The following is a 23,924-nucleotide window of genomic DNA, read 5'->3' as shown; positions in this document are numbered from 1 at the left end:
GTGCAGTTTTACTGCCATGTCGACATGGTGATTAAAACTCATTCATAAGTCTTAAACTCCCCTTTTATTACACATATGCCACCCCTAGGTAGCCTACAGGGAAGGATGATGTGTAAGTAAAAGGTAGGACATGTACTTTTCAATTTTGCATGTCCTGGTAGTGAAAAACACCCACATTTGTTTTTCACCACTGTGAGGCCTACTCTTCTCATAGGTTAACATTAGAAATTCCTTATTAAACTTTATAAGCTGTAATTCCTGATTTAGAAGGAGTAGGTCTGTCATGTTTAATGTCATTGAAATGGTAATGATAAAGCCTCTTTGCTGATAAAGTTTGATTTAAAATTACTATTTTAGAAATGCCATTTTTAGAAAGTAAACATTTCTCTGCTCTTAAAGCTCCGTGGGCCTGCAGCCTGTCTCTAATACACATCTGGGGAGGGTGAATGCTTGACTTTGTGCATTCTCGCTATACAGCCAAACACAAAGGAAGGTTAGGTGTATTTGAGTGCCCATCTACATCCTAATGGCTCATTCTGGGCAGGATGGAAGGGAGAAGCTGACAAACCTGAATATGCAGTGTCCTGCCCTACACAAAGGGCTGATTACCCCCTAGTAGTGAACCAGAAGCCAGGGCTAAGACGAAAGGACCTCTATGCACTTCAAAGACCCTTCTTTGAAGTCACTCCCACTTCATAGGCACAACTGGGTATAAGTATTGGGTTTACCAGATTAGACACTTCTGGATCTGTAAAGAAACTCTGTCAGGAAGAAGGACTGCTGTGCTGCTACAATGACTGTCACTCCACTGGACTGCTGCACTGGAAGAACTGCTTTTCTACTGTGCTGTCCTGCTGCTTGCTACCCTCAGCCCCTGCTGAGGAATAACTGGCCTCTTGTTTGAACCCAGTCTCCTGTTTCTGAGACTGAGGGATTTCAAAGTCTCACTGCCTGCTCATGTGCCTGGTCCACTGGAGGCAGACTCAGGTTCTTGTTCCAGTGAATTTGATGCATCTCCAGTCAGGTTGTAGCAGAACCAGTACACTGAACCTGTTGCAGGAGCAGGATCAGCGCATCGCATTCGGAACCAGCACATCACCTTAATTAACTGCTACATTGGAACCAGTGCATCACCGCCACTGCAGTGTGGGAAGATCAACACATCCCCTCGACTTTGTGGAGAAACCCGGCATATCGTCTATGGAACAAACGCCTCTCAGCGCATCATCTTCGGAACTGACGCATCGCCACCACTGAGTTAAGAAAATCAAAGCATCACCTGCACCCAGCATCTCGCTATTGCAACCATGATCAAGGTACTGTGTTCAGCAGGTCTGTGTGGCTCCTATATCCGGCCCATGCTCCATCGTGGGCGGCCTGAACTCTTGACTTTGCCCCGATCCAGGGTGACCAGTTAACCACCATAGGCGCTCATTGCTTCTAAGCGCTACTGACACTTTTATTCTTTTAAAATCCATATCTCAACTTCTACTCATTGGATCTATTTAGTGTTGGTCTTGTTTTATTTATAAAATCCTAATCTAGTTTTTTAAATTGGTGTGGAGTTTTTTTGTGGTGTTTTCACTGAGTTACTGTTCGAAGAGTTGCACAAATACTTTACACATTACCTCTCAAGTTATGCCTGACTGCTCTGTGTCAAGCTAACAGAGGGTGAGCACAGGTTCATTTAAGGCATGTATCTGATGTACCCAGACTACTATATGTGGTACCTACTTGGAGAGGGTGCATACCTCTGCCAACTAGAGACCCAATTTCTAACAGCCGCTGATCGCATTTTGTGAATCAATCTCTCAACTGAAAAATTCGAAGGTGAGCAATTGTCAGATGATATCTTAATTTAGTTATGAAATGTGTGAAACTAAATTCATGTTAGCAAGGAGTTTTCCCAATCATCTATTTTACAAAGAGGTTCAAATTGCTCCTTTTGCCCAGTCATGCAAGCATTTACACATTTCAAAGAATATGAGAGCTGAGTAGTATCCTTTCTAAGTGTTGACTAACCTATTTGTAAAACGACGCAGGCTGCTTCTCTCATGTAGATGCTAATTAGCTAAGATCGCAGAGATGCTGTTCTCTAGGACATCAACTTAGACATCTGAACCCAAATTCTATGGGCCCGCCTCACAAAGGCAAATATACACATGTATATTTAGTCACGTGTATATTTACTCCTACACCTAAAAGTAAATGTACATTTTTTGTTTTGCTATACACCATCTCCTTGGAGAGACATATACCTAGGTTGATTTAGATGCCTCCAACCCTTCAATGAGGGGGTGTAGCCTCCTACAATCTATAGTGTAATTAAATCTGAAAAGTTTTAACAAGAAATTTGGCAACTTATTTTTTCCTTCGGCCTAGTTCTCGGACATGTTTGCCACCAGGGAGGAGACTACAGCCATGGAGATCTCCCTATCAGAAAATATAGAGTGTATGTGTACAAGGTGTACATATATATTTTAATGCATAATGTGAATGAAATCAACAAAATATTTATTGTTAACCTGGAAATAATAAAGGTTTACAGCACATTAACTCCTCAAATTAAATGTTCATAATTCAAATATTTAAATTACATCTGTAAGTATAGTTTTTTTTAACAATAATATAAAAAGAAATCCCTAACCCTCACTAACATTTTTATTTATCATTATTTTGTAAACATGATTAAAAGTTATATATTTATATATTTTAAAACATTTTAAAACGTTTAAAAGGTATCATGTATTTTAAGAAAAATAAGTTTAGCAATAAATGTAAAAACTGTTATAATAGTTATGTATAATTGTTTCATCACTTCAACATATAATTTAAAAATGTTGAACTAATTTAATTTATTGAACATTAGCTCCTATGGGATGTTATTTTGATTCCTGCTTCCATTGTTTTCAATGGGAGTGTGTTCCTGTATCGGTGGTTGGCCATATGTGGTGCTTGACTTACTCTGAGCCTGAATGTAGTTACACTTGGTTTGACATTTTTAGGGCTGTAGGAACTGTTGAAATATATTTTTGCGATTGTAATTGTCTTACTCTTTTGTGTGTGTGTGTATTGGTATAACCATGCCCCTCTCAAACCCCTCCTTTAATTTCTTTAAACCCCTCCCATTTATTAGTAAATATTATCTATGTGTGCACTACTCCCAGGCCACTCCCACAAATACTACTAATTTGTATACCTAGCTTTGCTGAGATCACCACCACCACCGTGGCAGAGAACTCCGTGTAGAAACGATAGGAGATGCAAAATTCTCTGGCAGTATGTTTGTGAACTGCATTTTGTTGTATACAAGTAGGACTACTGTAGTACTACTTTATGTAACGTGAAATGCAATTTGAGAATTTAGCCCAGTGTGTAGAACTTCTGCCTCCCAATCAATTAGCAGACCAGTAGGAAAAATCTAGTAAGTGTGAACTACAGGGTGCCAGACAAAGAGCAATAAGGGCTGCAGAAGCAACTTATTAAAGCCAAGAATATCCCTTCAACCTGATCACGTACAAAAGGAGTGACACTGCCGGCACATGGCAACCAAGTGTTGTGGTGAGGCTTGAAGAAAGTACTAAGTAAGGGTTGTGCTACCTTTAGTCGGGTCGTGCTGTCTTTAATTTACAGTTTACAATTGCTCAACTTTGCCAATTCCTTTTCTAAGGACTACAATCTGCAGAAAGCCTTAGATTTCACCTGACATAAAGTAGCTGGGCTAAGCTTTTACCCAAACCAATAGATTTAATTTTGTTGGCCTCAGAAGACAATCTGTTTAACATAGAGCTTTTTAACTCTCTAAAGTGCAAGTTCCCACAAAACTTATACTGTTGAACCTCTTCTTGTGACTGACACCCACTTATAGGTTTTGAGTTCGAAACAAAAACGAGCATTGGCAAAACCAATGGATTTGGTCTTGACAAACTGTTGTGATGGTTATCTTTAAAGTTTTTTTTGCTGCAAGCATATTACACAAAATAAAACAAACAAGAAAATGCTTTGTAGCAGTCATTTCTACATACAAGTATGGAAACCCTTATAGTTTTAATGCACATCAGAGAGACAAAGAATGTGTTACTGTTTTTGAATTACTGTAACTCAAAGAAATACAAAGTAAAAAGGCTAAAGAATAAAAAGATAACCACATTGGCATAGTAATTTATTGGCCAGTCAGACAAAATTCCATCACTCACAGTTAGCCAATGCAACATGGAGGCTGGCCCTTTCCCTTATTGTAGACTCTGGTATGTGGAAGCAAAAACACGAAGGACAGCTGAAAAGACCATACATTAAGAGAGCGGACCCAAAAACTCTCTCTGTATGTATATATTTATTTTTTAATTATATGAGGCTGGCACAACAACTAAATCGGTCTCTAGGCCAAACATAGAAAAGGGTTAAGGCTAGCCCAGTGTTGACTCCTTGGACAGGATTACTTAGATTGCAATGCTGCAACTCTGCCCAGGCATAATTAGACCAGGTGCAATTTTGCATCAATATTTGAACCACCTGACAATTTCAGAAAAGGCATTTAAACCAACTGACCAGTGCAAAAATGACATTTTGCAGACGTGGGAAAGTCCAAATCTAGGTTTAGTTGTCTGTGTAATATTGTGTTTTTATAAGTGCAATCTAAGTAATCCATAAATGCCAGTACAAATTGTTCCAGTAATCTACATACTCTGACTAATTATTCATTGAACAAATGTGTAATATGGCAAGATTAGTACACAAGGTAATTATTTAGCATTTGAAAATGCTGCTATTACACACTATTATTTTAGACTTCGGTATAAACGTAAAATACAGAAAAATCACTTACCATCGTCTAATATCACTAAAAGAGGTGCAAGGAGATCACACATCCCTTGAACATAGCCGATCTCAATATGCTGCCAGACGTAACTGAAATGTACAAACACAATAATTCAGTGTTAACCTTTTTAAACTGAGAAAAGCTAAAGAAGTGGACCTCTCGAACATTCAGTATGAAAGATGTGTGTCATCATGCATTGCAAATGTTTAGCTAAACAAGCCACCCACTGTGACACACTACATGTTTTAACATTAAGGTTTTAACATAAAGTTGGTTGTCTTCATCTGGGTAGACCTGAAGCAATCTAACTTTTGATCCTAAAATTATGAAATGATTGCAAAAACATACGACATTATCCACAATAAACAGCGTGCCTAGAGTGTTGGTGCTAATTATCTCATTCATCGACAGCCAAGTTGAAGATTAAGTCTGCTTGGACTTCTTTTTCTTGTGCCTCTTCCTCGAATGTTCTGAAAACCATGAGTGGGAGGAAGAGGACTTGGGGCTCCGGGAGCGGTCCAGCGACCACCTCTTCATCGAATGGGACCGGGATCTCCACGGAGTCTCGGTGGCCGGTGTCGACTGCTAAGTTGCAAGGAGCTTCAAAGGTCGCTCCCGCAAAGCCTTCGGAGCCATGGCCTGACAGTCCGAGCACGACTTCAATTTGTGGTTGTGCTTGAGACACCAGAGACAGACGAGGTGGGAGTCAATTACTGACCTGGTGCGGTCACAGGTGTCACACGGTTTAAACCCTGTCATTCTAGAAGACATACCGTGACACACAAAAACTTTTATTCGACAAAAAGTAAATAAAAACCTCCTCAAAAAGAGACTGAGGGGTAACTCTTAACTGGATCAGCGCTTTTCTCCGGATCAGCACTTTACTGTCACGGAAAAAAAAAAAACTGATGTCTGTGAGCCTGGGTGGTGCCTATATAGGTAACCGCAGCTTCATAACCGACGCTGACGATGTCACATGGAGCTGAATTGAGCCACTAGACAGCGCGCAGGGGTACTGCTCATGCAAATGTTTTCAGGTCTAGCCTGGCGCCTGGGGAATTCAAAGGTAAGGAATCTGCAGCTAGAAGCCTCTATCACATATATACATCTCTTCAGCTTGCCCTTCTCCTAGCGAAGTAGGGAGTAGCCAAGGGGTGGCTGGGGACCAGGGTACCAGAGATTAGTAAATGGATAAAAGATACTGTTGAAGGAGCACTACTCAAAGGGTATATCAGGCTCTCCAGAAGAGATGAGAAAGTGGCGGAAAACCTGGAGGTCTGGGGAGCCATAGTGACGACATTTAAAGAGGCAGGACAGTTGATGAGCCTTAGTGGTCCACAACTGGTACACCTTAAGGGACTATTCCACCACTTGGGCACACATGAGCCTTTCATGAATAATTTCATGGGGGCAGGTGTGGCCTAACAAGGTACATCCACGGACTTGGGAAGGGTCTTCTTGAAAATGAGTACACTGGGAGTACAAAAAGAGACTACACAAGAGGAAACTGTGGGGAGTTGGAGATACCCAGAGTGATAACTGTACAGATACGCCGATGAGGGGAATCGAGTGGAGTCACAGCTGAAAAGTTTACATGTTGTAATACATATATGTTATTATGCAAAAGTATAAAATAAAATGTTTAAAACTCTAATATCACAGATTACAAGGGCTTCATAGACTGAACCTTGAACAAACCGTCAACAACATTTCAATTGCATCTTCTGAGGATAAAAAAAACGGTATCCTACAAATCATCCTTTGTATATAAGAATAAGCTATTATTTTTATTTTTGTACGGTAAAGTGCCCTTTGTTTGGACGTCCTAGAAACAGTAGCACCCATCTGAACGCTTGTTACAAGGTACTGATTCTTTGCCTATTATGCCAACTCATTCAGTAATCTCTAAGACTAGGTAGTCTTAGCCATGACGGTTTGTATAGGGATCCTGATGCTTAAGAGGGATCATTCACAGTAAATTTAACAGTGCAATGATTTCCAGAATATTTCCAGTCCAATACACTGAACACAAATACAAAAGATGCATTATTTTGCTGCCTGAGAATGCAGCACAAGAGAAACAAAACTGGTTACAGTATAAAACAGACAGAATGGAAATGCTGGTAGTTGTGCCTTATAAATGGCTCCAAATGTGGATCAGGCTAGCAATTCATGTTGTAAGCAAAGCCCATTTGGTCTACACTCAATCACTGAGAAAATAAAAAAGGACAGATTTTACTTTGTAAAAATCCTCAGTATCACATCTCATCACTTAAGAATGAGCCTTGGGTAGCTCAATTATTAAAGGTTACTTAGCAATACCAGATGTAACTGCTATGCAATGATCACAAATTCCTACAAAAACATACACAGACCCCAGATGATACTAGATGTCACAATGTACCTGCACATGATGTTACGCAGCTTTTCTAGATTGGCAGGAGTGAAATACCAATAATTTCTGTCACACCGCTGAACATCTTTCTCAATTCGATGCAAATTTATGGTATACAAGTCCAACACTTCTTGCTAAACAGACAGAGTAAAGGTAAGAACACAACTTTAGAAATAAATCTAGTAATGTATTTTCAACTTAAAAGTTAACTAAACATATTTTAAGAATTTCTGAAGCAAGTAGCTTTATCACTGGGAGTTTATGAATACAACAATACATTTCAACATGCTAGAGTCATTTGTGTTTTACAAAGAATTTGGCAATCAATGCCGCATCACTAAGTTACGTATGCAAGCCATTTAAAAAAGGAGAAACATACAAAAATGAAGGTTATAGAAAGAGGACCTCAGGATTACATGTTACAATTAACATTAGAGACGTTCTGTCCCAAGAGCACAAAATCACAGCTGTTTCTTTATTTTTTTAAGGGCAGGAGTCAGCGGGCAATGAGAGGCCTTGAAAGTAGGAGGGTATGGAGTTCTTTTTTGAAGGTACAATGTGAAGGTGCTCAGGCAGCAAGAATGTCATACAGGGCAGTGGGCAAAAGAGAATGCTTGCGTGCTCCTTTTCTGCTTTTGACACTCATAGGATCAGTTGGTGCTTCAAATGGTTAGATTACAGCTGGATTTCTTTTCTGTCAGAATACAAAATTTATGAATGTGTGTAGCCTTAATACTATGGATAGGAATTTAAACAAGCAATTGCAATGCAAATAGGTCTCACATTTGTGAGTTAGAGCTATTGACATTGTAAATGGCAATGTTTTTTATCTACACGTTTTATTTTTGGAGTGAATGTATGTACTGTGCAAAATCCCTTGGAAAGGTCCTGCACTTCGTAATAAATATATTGAAAAAGACACAAAGTGTGGATTGTGTCAACAATTGCTTTGCACGTACCTCATGGGGGAAGTGTCGCCACACAAGCGCACCGTGGTGCTTTACTAATGCGAAACTCATTAATAAAATAAAAGTAGTGCTTACAGACTAACCAACACAATCGGGATCGGAGCATGTGAATCCGAATCCCGGCTTCTCTTTCATTTTCTAGACTATTTGACTCACTCTCCTGCATCTTGGTTATCCCTCAAACACTAGGAGGCAATGAAGTTTACCAAGGGGGTGGGGGCAGGGGGGCTTGAGGGGTACATGAAAATGTATTCATTGCCTAGTTGTCAAAGGTCGCCCTGTGCTATTAGTTAAAAGTGTGCAGATTTCATTAAGATATTAAGAGTACTTTACTCGCATCTATGAGAAAATCGACATTAACTAAACAAAATGCCAGAATGCGTGTCAGTTTTCACAGTGTTTTAGACAGTACTGGTTGCTTAGTTTCATTGCATTATTTTTTGTATTAACTCTTTACACAGCATCCAAAGTAGGTTACCTAACCCCAAAGCCACGAGTTGTTAAATGACTCATAGAAGGGAGTGTTTTACAGTTGAGCAAATGTGTCCAAATGTAATTTTGGTAGTGCCATGGAATGATCAGCCAATGAGGTACTCAATGAGCAGGTATTTAACTACACGTTCAAAAAGTACGGTATTGTGGCTGTTTGTTTGTACACAACCACCTCTCTGAATGTGTTTATTAACACAGGGCTTCATCTACCAGACAGTGCTCACAGAAGGGCGACTAAAGCACAGAACAAAATGTATTCATTTATCCTGAGTGTGAAGGCACCCGGAAGGCTTAGGTGCCCGCCCGGAGAGGCTAGGGATCCCAGCGCTTCTACAGACTCTGCCGTGCTCCTCTGCACCAGCAGGGCACAGCTCAGAATCTGCCGCTTTTGCTAAGAATAGGTGAGGGGGATGAGGTTGGGGCATGCGGGAGTTGCCGGCAGATTTCCAGGTTATTGAAAGTGATGATTCTGACGTGAGGCAATGGAGACTGACTTTGTCTGTTTGTCTGCACCAGTCTATTTCTCTACCATCTACCGGGCTCACTGTCATGTATCCATTCATCTCTCTTTGTTAGAGATGCGCGAGCCAGCCGGAGACAAGCCAAGCGTATACGAGCCAGTGGGCGAGACGTGAAAATGATCGGCATGTTAATCAGACAGTAAACATGATGCAAATGTGTGATTATGTCTCTTTAGAATTCAAAAAAGTGCATTTCTTTAGCGCGTCACCTCAGTACACAAGATTATAGCACTGAATTGAGAAGAAGTTATTAAAAGTGCTCGTTTTAAGTTAAAACACTGCCGCTCCTCTCGCCCGACAACAATGCCATTTGTGAGCTAAGAGGCGTCAGTTGCCATTCATACCCCGAATGTTGCCTAGAGTCTTATTATACTTTAGAGTAACATTAAAATCTAGTTCATTAAACACGAGAAGTTTTTGTACAGCAAGCATCTTAAACTCGCATATTTTAAAGTGGCAATAATAAAGATGAAAACGGAAGTGCCGGCAGGCAAGAAAACACGAACGGGAGTGGTAGGGCGGGGGAGGGTGAGAAGTCATAGACTGAGGGAGGGGGCAGTGGGGTGGGGAGACAGGGAAGAAAATAGTGTTAGCCTCAAACCAATCGGAATGCAGCATTTAAGACAAAAGTCAATGGATAGAGAGTGGGCGGAGCTTCCACGAAGCTTCCACACTACAGTATATACTGCATGTCTTGTAGAGCGATGGCAGCGCATTCGCGCTGCAACGCTAGACGAGACCTAAAAGAAAATAGTGTCAGGAGTAAAGGGGCCAATAGCTGTGGAAGGATACAAATGATGAATGAGGAGGGACTAACAAGCCTCAAACCAATCGGAAGGCAGCATTCAAGACAAAGGCCAATGGGCAGAGAGTGGGCGGAGCTTCCACGAAGCTTCCACACTACAGTATATACTGCATGCCTCGCAAAGCGATGACAGCGCATTCGCGCTGCAACGCTAGGCGAGACCTAAAAATGGATGTGCAACCGAAGACTATTTACTATGAGCAGGGTAGCATGATCCCGGATTCCATCTTTAGCATCGTTGAATAGTAGCCTGACTTCACTGTGGTGACGTGTTTATGAGATCTGCAGGCCCCTTTGAGTGTGTTGTGGCATGGTAAATTCGCTCCATTTGGAGAGTTCCTATGGTTTGGTTGGGCTGAACTCCTGGATGTACCAAGCTGCTGCGACTTCACATGGCAAGCTACGACGGCCTCCTTGACTGCAACGCAGGACCTTGCATTGCAGCTCCACGAAACCCTATGCTGTGTGACGCATTTCCGACCCGGACCTTGCATTGCCTCTGCTGCGTGACGCATCCTTGAAGCAGGACCTCACAATGTTTCACAACCAGAATTTAATTCACACTTGTTCAGAGGGCTTAACTGGGCCCCTGTAGTTAGCCTGCAATCCATCGCGGTTGGCCTGAACCTGTGACTTTGTCCTGTTCTGACAGAAAAGAAATCCAGCTGTAATCTAACCATTTGAAGCACCAAATGATCCTATGAGTGTCAAAAGCAGAAAAGGAGCACACAAGCATTCTCTTTCGCCCACTGCCTTGTATGACATTCTTGCTGCCTGAGCACCTTCATATTGTACCTTCAGAAAATAACTCAATACCCTCCTACTTTCAAGGCCTTTCATTGCCCATTGACTCCTGCCCTTAAAAAACATACAGAAACTTTTATGTATAAGTTCTTGCTCAAGTATGTTCCCAAATGTGTAAAGGGCCAAATGAGACAGGAAATTAAGTCTTCCCAAGATCTATGTAATAAGATTTCAATGAAAGAAATACATGAGACTACACAGATCAGCAGAGTGAGGAAACATGAAAGAAGCAATGATTGCCATATAAAAAATAGGAACAAAGGTCTTAAGGAAGGGAGATAATTTTGAACATTTTATTTATTTTTCCATTAATCTATAATGTTTCCATTGTGTGGTCCTAACCCAAACTGCTAACATGTGGCACAATCATTACAGAAATTACAATAACACACTTGTGACATTGTTAGAGCGCTAGTTTAATAATTTTTGCTTAAATACTATCTGGATAAACATAACGTTTAAAGTATGTTCTGAACTGAAGGTTAAAAGGAGAGAATCTGAGTGACATCAGGAGCTTGTTGGTGCATATATCTAAAAGGATAGTTTCCACGTTCATTCTAAATCACTCTTTTAGATCTCAAGCATTCTGAATTCTTGCCTAAGGCCTGTGCATCAAGTGGCTATAGTATTTTGAGAAATCTCAGGAAAAGAGTGCCAACTCCATTTTTCATGGGTTCACTTTCAAGATGATGGTGGAAAATAAGGTTTCCACTAAGAAGAAGCATGTTATCAGCTGAAGACGTTTAGACGCAAAGTTGTATTTTCTGTTTGGACTGAGGGTTTGAGAATTTCGTTTTAGCAGGCATAAGTATCTTAGATTACAAGCATTAACTGAAATTCACTGCTAAAAAGAATTGCCGTCCTGAATAATGCAGAATGTCACAAGAGACAAAGGGGGTAATTTAGATCTCAATCTATATGCATGGCTTTCTCTTTGAAATGAGATGACATTGTTAGGATGCTATAGTGGGTGCTCATATGTGATACTAGGATAGAAAAGAGGACCTCTATAGCAACACTGCTGAATGCCTCTGGTAGGTGAATTATACCTTGCAGACATGCTGCTCCTTTTAGAAAGCTTTTGGGGTTATGATTGATACTTCAACAATGCCCGTTTCATTACTTCTATGGACGATGGCAGTTTTGAAGCAAATAATGATGCTTGAGTTAAATCGCTGCACCAATTTCCAGTATTTTGCTCAAGGAGCAAAAGGAGACAAGAGACTTAATTTTAATTGGATAACTGCTCGATGAGGGAACAATGTGGTAGATTTTCAAAGTGGAGAATATATATCAATAACAGTGAAGAACAAGTTGTTTGCCTTTGGTAACACCTTATCTGTTAGAGACTATCTAGCTGTAGAATATTTTCCTTTGAATATTCCCTAGCAGTCAGACTGAATCCAGAAAATGTTGAGCAGTACTTCTGCGTGACGGTATGTGGTGTCAAACGGTTGTGTTGTGGGTGTCATCTGCGATTGATTGGACGTACACATTGCCTTTATAGGAGATTCTGATGCAGAGTACAATCCACCTGAAATTGTTCTTTTTCAGCACTGCTTTCCCTTTCTTTGGACCAGTAAACCCAACAAAAGGCTGATAGATCATCCACTGATCTTTGGTGCGATCAATATATAAGGAAGGTGCCCTTTTAGGGTCCAGACAGTGGAGTCTCTCTTCCACCTTTGAAAGGAGTGGCGGAGTAAAGAAAGTCAGCAGTGTGATGTTTTGGTCGACGTGGAAAGGTGTCACCACCTTTGGCAAATAAGAGGCACGGATTCAGAGAACCAATTTGTCTGGGAAGAACCTGGTGTATGGAGGGTGCAACTCACTGACCCTCCCGGCCCACGTGATGGCCAACAAGTAGACTGTATTGATCGTCAGAAGTCTTAGAAGGCAGCTATGAATGGGTTCAAAGGGAGAACACATCAAATAGCTTAAAACTAAATTAAGATTCCATTGGGACATACCGAAATGTGTGGGAGATAGTACGGTTGAAGACCTTTAAAAAAACGTGTCACAACCGGTGATTTAAACAAGGAAGTTTGATCCAGCAAGCCCAAAAAAGAAAAGATGGCCGCAACATACCTCTAAAATGTGCCCAGGGCAAGGCATTGCCGGTTTAGGAACAAAACAAACAACAACACAAGGGTGCATAAAGTGGGTCAATGTGTTTCCGAGTACACCATTCAACAAAATTGTCCCAACGGCAGGCATAGACAGTTTTTATTGAAGGACGCCTGGCTGCAAAGATGACCTCACAGAATTCGGGAGGGAAGTCACAGACCTTCAACTATCTCCAAGCATGAAGGTGGATGGTGTGCAGGTTCAGGTACAGGACCCTCCCATGTTGTTGCGACAGGACTGCGCAGGACGGGCAGCCTGATTGGAGGACAGATACTCATGCGCAGAAGTTCTGGATAACATACTCTCCTTGCCCATTCTGGAGCCACCAGGATGAATAGAGCCCAGTTGGTTCTGATCTTTTTCAGAACTGGTGAGAGGAGAGGTATTTGGCGGAAGGTGTAAAGGAGTCCTGTATTAAAGTCTAGTAGGGATGCATCCCTGAGCAAGAGCAGTTTTGGAAACTCCAGCGTGCAGAAGTGTTGGCAGTGCACGTTCTCAGCAATTGTGTATAGATCTAGCCATGGGTATCCCTGGTCCTGAAAGAGGCCTGACCTTGAGCCATAGCTGGATCCAGAGGCCTTTCGCAGTCCGCAAGGCATCCATGGATGAGTTTGACTGTGCTGGTATTTAGAAATCCCATCAGGTGCTGCATGACTAGGAAAATGTCCTGGCATTCTAGCCATGTCCAGAACCTCCTGACACAGGATCCACGGCCCCACTTCGCCCTTATTGCTGCAATATGGCAGTAGGGTTGTCCATTATCACCTCGACCAGCTTCCCTATAATGGAGGGCACAAAAACCTCCAATGTTAAGCGCCTCACCCTCAGCTCCAGAAGATTAATGTGGAGCCAAGTCTCTGCCGGAAACCAGAAGCCTCCAATCTCCACATTCCCCAGATGGCCACCCAGCCCAGAATGATGCATCAGTCACTACTATAAGCTCTGGGTAGGGAAGGAAGAAGGGCTTGCCACTTATCCAGTTTCGGTTCAGAAACCATCACTGCATATCTTTTGTAGTCTCCTTCAAATCTGGATCAGGTCGGAGAAGTACAATTGGGGCTGCGTCCACTGTGACTTCAGACCTCGCTGCACAGCCTGCATATGCCATTTGGCGTTTTTTTAACAGCTGAATGCAGGAGTCCATCGGACCCACCAGCCTCAGAGTCAGTGTCACCGAAATCCAGGATCGGTGCTGAAATTTGGGATGGTAGCCCGAATATCGTTAATTTGCCATTCCCAAGGATAGGCGTGGAACTACACTCTATACGGAATGGTTCAGTTAAAAGGAAGCTTCTGAGAAGAAGTCAGGTGTGACTTCGGCATTTTGTAGTGAACCCTAGTGAGTGCAAAAGGTTCGACTTAGTCTGAGGATGAGATTGCCTTTGTCATGCCCTCATTCAGAAGCCAGTCATCCAGGTAGGGAAAGACTGGTACTCCGGGCCTCCGTAGATGTGCTGTCACCACTGCCACCCCCTTCGTTAACACACTAGGGGCACTGGTGAGACAAAGGGGAGCACCGCAAAATGGAAATGCTCCTGGCCCACCATGAACATAGGTAACACCAATGGGCCTGCAGAACGGCAACATGGAAATAGGTGTCCTGCAGGCCCAATGCTACCATCCAGCCTCCAGGGTCGAGGGCACACAAGACATGGATGAACGTGAGCATCTTAAATTTCTCCTTCCTCTAGAGGGCATTGAGAAAACTAAGATCTAGGACAGGACAGAGTCCTCCGTCCTTTGATAGCACCAAAACGTAGAAGGAATAGCAACCATGACTTACTTCTGATGCCGCAACCCTCTTGATGGCTCCTATCAACAAAAGAACTTGCACTTCCTGGCACGGCATGGGGAGGTGGTCTTCAGTCAGCTGGATACGGTGGAAGCAGCAGCAGGGTTTCTAGGAGTGGAAGGGCATAGCCCTGCCAACAATTTGGAGCACCCACTTGTCCGATGTTATGGCTCGCCATTGGGGCAGGTGGTATTTGACCCAGCCTCCAACAGGGTGCATGTGTTGCTGTGAGGGCACACTAAACAGCTTTGGAGGCTGCAGCTGCTGGGAGGCGGCGGGCTGTTCGGACATATGGGCTTGGATTCCAAAGGGCATTTGAGAGCCATGCCTGCAGAAAGTCTGGGAAGCCTGTTGGCCTTGGTAGCTTTGCTAGAAAGGAGGCAGCTGGTAGCCCCTACTGTAGTGAAAGGAAGAGTGCAGCTGAAATGGGGCCATGGCGAGCTCCAGGGACCGGTTGATGATTCTACTTTCTCTGCAAGCACTAAAGTGCATAATCAGCCTTGTTACCAAAAGGTGAGTGCCACTGAAGAGCATGTTCCTAAGGGATACCCCAAAACAACCAGATGATCTCAGGCAGGTGTTGCGGCAGAGTGCCATCAATGAAGCAATGGCCCTGTCCAGCGAGTCGGTCATGTGCAGCCCACATTTGATGGCAAAATGTGCTGCGCCCCTGCCATCAGCAATAACCTGGTTCAGGATGGGTCGGGCATCCACTGAGACCATAGGTGGCACTTGTACAACTGAGTTCCACAGAGTGTGGCTATATCGCCCCAGGAGGGACGTAGTGTTCACCAAAGGCAGTGCGAAGTTGACGGAAGTGAAAATCCTCTTGCTGTAGGTATCCAGCCTCTTGGATTCCCAATCCGGTGTAGGGAATGCACAAGGATTCAATTTTGGAGGTTGAGGCATACACACCCAGGCTCTCAGGAGTGGGTGCTGTGTGAGGAAAGCTGGCTCAACAGGAGCAGGATGGTAGGGACATGCAATCATCCTGTGCACAGCTTGGCACAAGCCCCGAGTAGGAATTCAGAGAAGAATTCATTAAAGGGCACTAGGGGATCTGTGTGGGATACCCCCGGTTGAAACACCCTTGTCAAGACATTGGTCTTGACGTCTATGGACAGCAGCTGGAGTTCGAAAAGCTCTAACTGCCCTCCTCACCACCATAGCAAAGTATGCCCCTTCCTTCGTAACCACATTAGGACATGTCCAGGGCACTGGCACCAGCCAGCTCCTCTTATCAGTTGTCATCAATCAATTGGACCAAACTTTCTTCATGGAGATCAGGGTAGCTATAAGGATCCTCAGAGGCACAGTCTCTGACCCAGATGGTCGTTGAGGTCCAGTCGGCGCCAGTGTCCACATCAGGCGAAGCCAGTCCAACTCCGTATCGGACTTGGGAATTAATATGGGTTTGATGGAGGCAGGCATTGGGACACTGGGACAAATACTGGTCAATTCATGGAATCGCGACCAGAATCTGTCTGGATCCAGGAACAGATCCAGAGGGCCTGACTGGCACAGAGGAAGAACCTGCCGGAGGAGTTCCACTCAGGGCACCTCCAAGACAAGTGGAGCCCAAAGGCTCTCAGAGGGGTCAGGCCACCCAAATAGCAGGTGCATGGCCTCATAAAACGCCCTAAATTGTGTTGGAAAATCAGGGAGGCGTGGGACAGACCCAGGCTCAGGCTTCGCAGGCAGAGTGCGGGAGCGGGGCCTCGACTTGAGGCATCGTTCCCACACCTCATCGGACATATCCCACTGAAAACATTTGATTAGCATAAAAGTAAACAAGTAAAGTAGACCTATTGGAAAATGTGTCACTAATGGCCATCTAAAAAAAGCTGCTGGAAAGGAACACATGAAGGAAGTCAGGGCAGCCAAATAGCCCTTAACTGTAGCCCCTGTCAACATCTGCTGTGTAAAAGACAACCCAAATCTCAAGACAGGATTTAAAAAGAGCTTCCGCCAAGCACAAAACGTAACAAATGTCTCCAGTGACCCGCGGAAATGGATTTCGCAGAGGATTACCTGTGAACCAAGGTAATGTCTGCCCCTTCATCTGAAATACAAAGGACTCTGGCTGACACCACTCATTGTCAACATATACAGTTGCAGCATTTGGTGATGGAGAGAGGACCTGGCCATCCGGTTGCAACAGCAGTACACCATGTTCATGGGAAGAAGAGGTAGTCAAATACAGAGTGCCAACAGCTCGGCTTATGAGATACTCCTTGCCAAGTCTGGGGCAATCAGGATGTGCAATGCCTGATCCTTCCAAAATGTGAGCAGGAGTTTCAGCAGAAGCGGAACTGGCGGAAACATGTACAACAAACCCTGAGGCTGTAGAATCTGAAAACATCTCCCAGGAACCATTCAAAGGGAAGTATATGGCACAAAACGGAATATACTTACTGCTTTGTGTCATGGTGAAGAGGCACACGTATGGACAGAGCAATCTGCAGAAAATCACCTCTGTCACTTTAAGATGTTGTTTCCGCTCACGGCCCTCAATGCAGGGGAACCTACAAGACAAGCCGTTACTCGGAAAATGCCCTGCTATTGCACCCACTCCTACAGGCTGACTACACACTGCTCTTTCTGTTCAAATAATGGATGGTGTGTTGGTGCTCGACAGAATCTGAAAGGTACTCCCCGAGATTAAAGGAATAAATGTCTTCATGGCAAGGTTGGCAGCCCAAAGCTCCAGCACATTTAAATGCTGATGCTGCTCAGACAGTAACTCAGTGACCATGTATCTCCAGGCCACACATATGGGCAACATAGCGCAGCCTAGAGGCATATATGACTCTGTTAGTCTACACCTAGGAATGGTTGCAATGACGACCCAAAACAAGAATTGAGTGGTCCACCCACATTCCTTTACTTCCTCCTTCACTACATGGATAATGTCAGGCGACTTTGAAGGCATTGGTGTAGTTGACTACGAGGACAGCATTTTAGTAGGCACTGAAGAAGGCACAAACTGAATGAGAGAGGGTACCTTGGCAGGTTTTGTCATTTTCTTATGTGCTGGAACCGAAGACTGTGTAAGCATGGCATCCGCACATGTCAGAATACAGAAAATATTGAGGAACATTGATACTCCGAACTGTCCCAAGAGCAGGAATATTTTTTCTTTAAGTTAAAGATGATTTCTTCCTATCTTGTTATTTTTGTGTTTTTATGGGACGAAAGTTGTAGAGATTTTTCCTTGTCAGGAGACTTACTTGAAAGTGAAGGGTTATCACTTCCTGAAGGCTTCTGCATGCATTGAAGCGCAGGAATTGCAGAGCTCAACATCATGTTTCTAGACCAATCACAACATGCAGAAGTCCTGTGGGTCCAACAAGAACATGGTTTAAGTCATCTTTAAAATGATAGAATCCCTAAGATTTTGGGGAAGACATTTGAACTTGTCACCAACAAAATGCTGAGGAATTTAACTGGCAATGCAGTAAGAGTGCTTAGATTAATGTGAAATGAGGTTTGGAAAAACAGGAACTAAAGCCAGTAAACAGATTGGCACCTAATATACTCCGATGTCATCATGTTCAGTGAGTGGAGTCGTAACTGAAGTCACATGGCATCACCTGGCAATGCTGGACAGCTATTGCTTGTGTAAACCTTTGTGGACTAGTCTAACAACTGGAAAAATATTCATAGGGTTAAGAATCTGTAACAAAAACTTTCCAACAGAAAGTATAATCCAATGTAGCTTCATGCATCTATCAGGCTAATTTATTTTCTCAAGCCTATTTCTCAGCTCTCTAAACAGGCTTTATGAGTCCTCCTTTCAATCGGCTCGTGCATGCCTATAAATAATCAGGGCTTAAAGCCACTTTCTTCACATTTTTCAAGGTTCAAACATTTCTCAGGTGAATAATATGATTGGGTTTCCATGAGAAATATCTGGCCTCAAGGTGCTGCAGAGTGTCAGTTATATTACTTAAGCTCTCCTCAGGCTGTTATATCCTTAGAGAGCCATCGACCCAGGTTGTGAGGTTGTGCAGCAAAAGCTTAATGCTTTTCCTTGTTTATGAGTGGAACCAAACAAACATTGAGGGCCTGCCAATGAAAAGGACCCTGCCTGTGTGGACATGTGAGCCATGCCTCGCTCAATAAACAGTGTGTTCTACCATGAGACAGCGTGTTTCTGTTGGGTATTTGTGTAATATGCTAAGAATCATCTGCTCCCATGCATGTAACTATTTGCAGATTGTGCTGTATTGCTTACTCTTCATTAACTAACTTCTTCTGTTTTAGTGTGAGTAGGCATTAGGAAGATTATGAGAGTCCGTAGATTTTGTCACAGCAGTTACGGGACCACCTTGACAAGCATTATCTCCATTGCCTCCTTTAAAATGGAAACGTCATACTTCTCCTTCAGTTAATGGCAATCCTCTGTTCCAGGCTTTGAGTGGCAAGTTAGTAAAGTAGTCCTCCAAGATGGAAATGTGTCCGTGCACAATGTCCCCAGGCTTGTCCCAGGCCATTGTTGCTTGGCATGTATGGCTGGTGTGCCTTCTTTTAGCTGTAGCTAGGGTGGTGTCCGAGGCCCCTCTCCATATAGGAGAAACCCATATCATCTCTCTGACTCGGATCCTATTTGGCCCCATTAGTGAGCCTCATCTTTCTACTGTTGTATGTTATTTGCACAAGTACAGCTCCAGGGTCGGCCACCCACATAATCATTTTCTGGAGCTCCAGTATGATCCATGTTCTCTCCTGATTGGAAGATACAAGATCAGCACAGCTCCACTGCACCACCACCATGTTCACTGCAGGAGACCACAACACCACCATATCTGCCTCCCCCGCAATGGCTGCATTACATATGCATTAATTTAGGATGAGGCTCCCAGGGTAACATTCACCAGGGCCTTCCTCTACAGGCAAGGTCAGATAGTCCAACAGCCACTGACCTCAGATTGCCATCTTGGATAGGGGGCCTGCCAGTTCTTTTCATATTACCAACATGCATTCTGAGTACAGCAGCAACTCTTAAGGTGGGTCTTAGAGACAGCTGGCAACAGGACTCTGGGAGTGTTTACTTAATAAGTGCCAGGAAAACTGGTGAGCACATAGCTCTTAAGTTCTCGATGATCGCTACATCTCTTTTTATATAGGTGGCATTAAGATTTGCAATTATCTCCACCTAACTTTTTATTGGTGTTTGTCCTCCTTATTTTGGTTTCTATGCTACTAGATACTCAGCACAAAGTCACTATTCGTACGCCATGCAATAGATAGAGAGTTTATTTTAAGTACTGTAATCGGCTCTGCACTCCTTAAGAAGGCACAATTAGAGCTAGGTCTATAACAATATTGTATTCCGCAAACAGGAGCACTTTCACTACAGTTTATTTCAGAAACAGTGCCTCTCAACTAGTAGGTCCCAACCTCAGGCACAGGGTACCTCGACAAGCATGCGCATTAAGCATCACTTACAAACAGCACCTCTTTTTCAGCCACACAGCAACAACATTCACACAGAAAAACATGCTACCTAGACATCGTTATTTAACCATACACTTCACAGACAACACCCCCTTTTATACAAAGACAGCACCCCCATATTGTAAAGAGTACTACCCCTTACACAACACCACTTTATGTGCACACAGGGTACACCATGTTTCACAATGACACAAACACCACCTCCAGTCTATCAAAGTATCCCTTCATACACAGCAAAGCATCTCACAGCACTTTATGTCACATACCACCCCTTCATACACCTACTGAGCACAATTCCGTCAAGCAGTACCCTTTCTCACACCACACTCGTACAGACAACACCACTTTATACACAGCCAGCAGCACATAGGGGCAGAACACAGGCCACTACAGAGCCTGCAGTGCATGGGGTCCCCCATAATTCTGGGGCCCTCAGGCCAATGTCAATGAATATCTGTGTGGTACTGGAGTCTTAGGGGACTCACCACATTCTGAAGGGGGGGGCATCATTTTGTGTTAACCCACTGACAGCACCTAGTTTCTCACGGCAAACCCTATCCGTGGGCACGAGCCGAACAAAATGAGTAGAGGGATCGAGTTAGCAAGTTAACATGTAATGCAGCATGCCATAATAGGAAGTGACTTCACAAGACTTAAGTACCACTCACTTAGTGGGGAACAGGGAATGTTTTCAGTCTATGGCAGGCTAATATTATCCCACTGACCTGTGAAGCAATCTGTTTATTCATGTAGATAGGATATTGATGATATATTTTCACTATTTTTTTCTGATCCCCTTTGATGATAAATACTAGCAGTGGAAACCTGTGCATTCAAAAGACCTGTGTGGCTTACTGGTGTGTATTCTTTCGAAATGTTAGGATTCTTGAATTGGAAAGTGGAATGTAGGGAGTTGTGAGTAGAATCTGCTGGAATGTGAAATAAGACTTAAAAGGGGACTTTAAAGACATTGTAGATAAACCACCCCAAATTGTCACAGTGAAGGAGTATGCAAAATCATACCAAGGCAACAGTGGCTGAAATCAATTAAAAATGCCATCAATAGTTCTAAATGTGGCACATCTTTGCAGATCAGATAAGTTTTTAACCTGAAAAGACAATATGTATAAGTGGTATGCAAGGCATGGGAGATTGCAAGAATTTTTGATTGCTGCAGGCAATGTTTGGGGTAATATCAGAGAAATCAACAGTAAATACCAGCACAGCAGACCATAAAACAAGCCCACATACAGCCAAAAATCTATCCCATACATTGACCAGTCAGACCAGCCCTTCAGTACAGACTCATTTGTCCTCTAGTTTAGTTCGGCCTTGCTCCCGAGCCAGATTAGGAATCAAAAACAGTCCTGGTAAAAATGTTCACACCATCACCGCTCCCTTTTCTCCGTTCCAGCTCATTTTCACTTTTCACCTATCTATTTTCTCGCTCATTCTTTCCTTACTCTCTCTGATCGTCCCTTCTCTTTCTCCTAAAGCCCCCACTGCAACTCATGTCTGAGAGCTACAGAATGTGATGGATATGCTTGCAGTGGCTCTGTGCCTTCAAAAGCCGACCTCCAATAGCACATCTTCTTCAATAATGCACTAATGATTGAAAAAGAATACAACATACTACCAAAAACCAGAACGTCTTGCAAAGTTTCATTAGAATCTCCATCAACTTGAAATCCTAACCTGTTCTCCTTCTAGAAACATCTAAAGACTCACCTCTTCAGAGTCTGCTTTACAGTGATGTAGTTTCTCTGCCTATTTCTCATGAATGACTGCTCTGACCATAAGACCAAGTCTGTGCTGCAACTATACCTTTACTGATCCCCTTTGATGATAAATACTAGCAGTGGAAACCTGTGCATTCAAAAGACCTGTGTGGCTTACTGGTGTGTATTCTTTCGAAATGTTAGGATTCTTGAATTGGAAAGTGGAATGTAGGGAGTTGTGAGTAGAATCTGCTGGAATGTGAAATAAGACTTAAAAGGGGACTTTAAAGACATTGTAGATAAACCACCCCAAATTGTCACAGTGAAGGAGTATGCAAAATCATACCAAGGCAACAGTGGCTGAAATCAATTAAAAATGCCATCAATAGTTATAAATGTGGCACATCTTTGCAGATCAGATAAGTTTGTAACCTGAAAAGACAATATGTATAAGTGGTATGCAAGGCATGGGAGATTGCAAGAATTTTTGATTGCTGCAGGCAATGTTTGGGGTAATATCAGAGAAATCAACAGTAAATACCAGCACAGCAGACCATAAAACAAGCCCACATACAGCCAAAAATCTATCCCATACATTGACCAGTCAGACCAGCCCTTCAGTACAGACTCATTTGTCCTCTAGTTTAGTTCGGCCTTGCTCCCGAGCCAGATTAGGAATCAAAAACAGTCCTGGTAAAAATGTTCACACCATCACCGCTCCCTTTTCTCCGTTCCAGCTCATTTTCACTTTTCACCTATCTATTTTCTCGCTCATTCTTTCCTTACTCTCTCTGATCGTCCCTTCTCTTTCTCCTAAAGCCCCCACTGCAACTCATGTCTGAGAGCTACAGAATGTGATGGATATGCTTGCAGTGGCTCTGTGCCTTCAAAAGCCGACCTCCAATAGCACATCTTCTTCAATAATGCACTAATGATTGAAAAAGAATACAACATACTACCAAAAACCAGAACGTCTTGCAAAGTTTCATTAGAATCTCCATCAACTTGAAATCCTAACCTGTTCTCCTTCTAGAAACATCTAAAGACTCACCTCTTCAGAGTCTGCTTTACAGTGATGTAGTTTCTCTGCCTATTTCTCATGAATGACTGCTCTGACCATAAGACCAAGTCTGTGCTGCAACTATACCTTTACTAAATAATTATATTAAACTACATTTTCTGAAAATTTTTAAGACAAGTTGCTGCTTACAATAGCAAAGTAAAGGATAGCAAATAACAATATTTCCTTGGCAACACTTACAGGATATGTGACGCCTGTAGAAGAGACAGGAGAAACTTCATTTAGAGTTGAGTCAATCACAGTTAGGGAGTCATGTGGTGGATACAAGCTCTCCATTTCTGGCTCCTCCGACAGGTTATCTTCACTTCCAGCCAGGCTTTCCTTCTCAGCATCATTGTCGGGCCATTTCTCAATTATAGAGAGCAAAGCAGTATCTTTGTCGGGGATTATATCCTCCGTACTCTCGTGAATTGAAAGAAATTCATCTATACTCTCATTTGTTGTAAGTTCAACTTCCAAATTGTCCTGCATTGGAAGTTCTTCTGTGCTCTTATAATCGGACAGAGTGTTGTCTAAGCTGTGCCTTTTTTTATTGTTCACACCCTGTTTCATCTGAAGGTGCAAGAGGCTTTTGTTTGTTTCCATTGCTGCATTTTCTTCTGTGCTAAAACTTTGTTCAGAATATCCTGATGTAATAGAAAAGTTTCTGGAAGAGGGGTGGCCAGAGTCAGGTGAACTTGTGCCATTATGGAGAGTCCCATTAGGTAGTTTTGGCGGCTTACTGTCTTCACCTCTGGTGTCTGCATCAGTCTGCTCAACCTCCTCAACAGATTCAAAAACCTGAAAAACACAACCAGAGATTAACATGCTATAATACATGGATATATCGGCAGTAAGAGGTAACTCCCATTTGATGTAATTGCTGCCCCTCATTGGACCACAATCAAATCTCTTTTTTGAGGGGTTACAGCCTTTGATACCGAAAAGACATTGATACCTTCA

The 23,924-nt window shown here is 42.9% G+C and overlaps 1 protein-coding gene across 2 annotated transcripts in view; it reads right to left on the bottom strand.

The window, feature by feature from the left end:
• SGSM1 (small G protein signaling modulator 1) overlaps window positions 1–23,924 on the bottom strand; it is a 1,300,548-nt gene that overhangs the window by 54,668 nt on the left and 1,221,956 nt on the right. For both annotated transcript variants that reach the window (XM_085636109.1, XM_085636110.1), the window contains 3 exons: window positions 23,163–23,762; window positions 7,224–7,348; window positions 4,826–4,908 (listed from right to left, as the gene is read on the bottom strand). In XM_085636109.1, the coding sequence (XP_085492235.1) occupies window positions 4,826–4,908; window positions 7,224–7,348; window positions 23,163–23,762 (808 nt within the window). The remainder of the gene's footprint in view (window positions 1–4,825; window positions 4,909–7,223; window positions 7,349–23,162; window positions 23,763–23,924) is intronic.

The sequence above is a fragment of the Triturus cristatus genome, chromosome 11, assembly GCF_964204655.1.
Source record: "Triturus cristatus chromosome 11, aTriCri1.1, whole genome shotgun sequence".
Lineage (NCBI taxonomy): Eukaryota > Metazoa > Chordata > Amphibia > Caudata > Salamandridae > Triturus > Triturus cristatus.
Note: the sequence above shows the minus strand (reverse complement) of the source record. Positions and strands in the feature narration are given on the sequence as shown.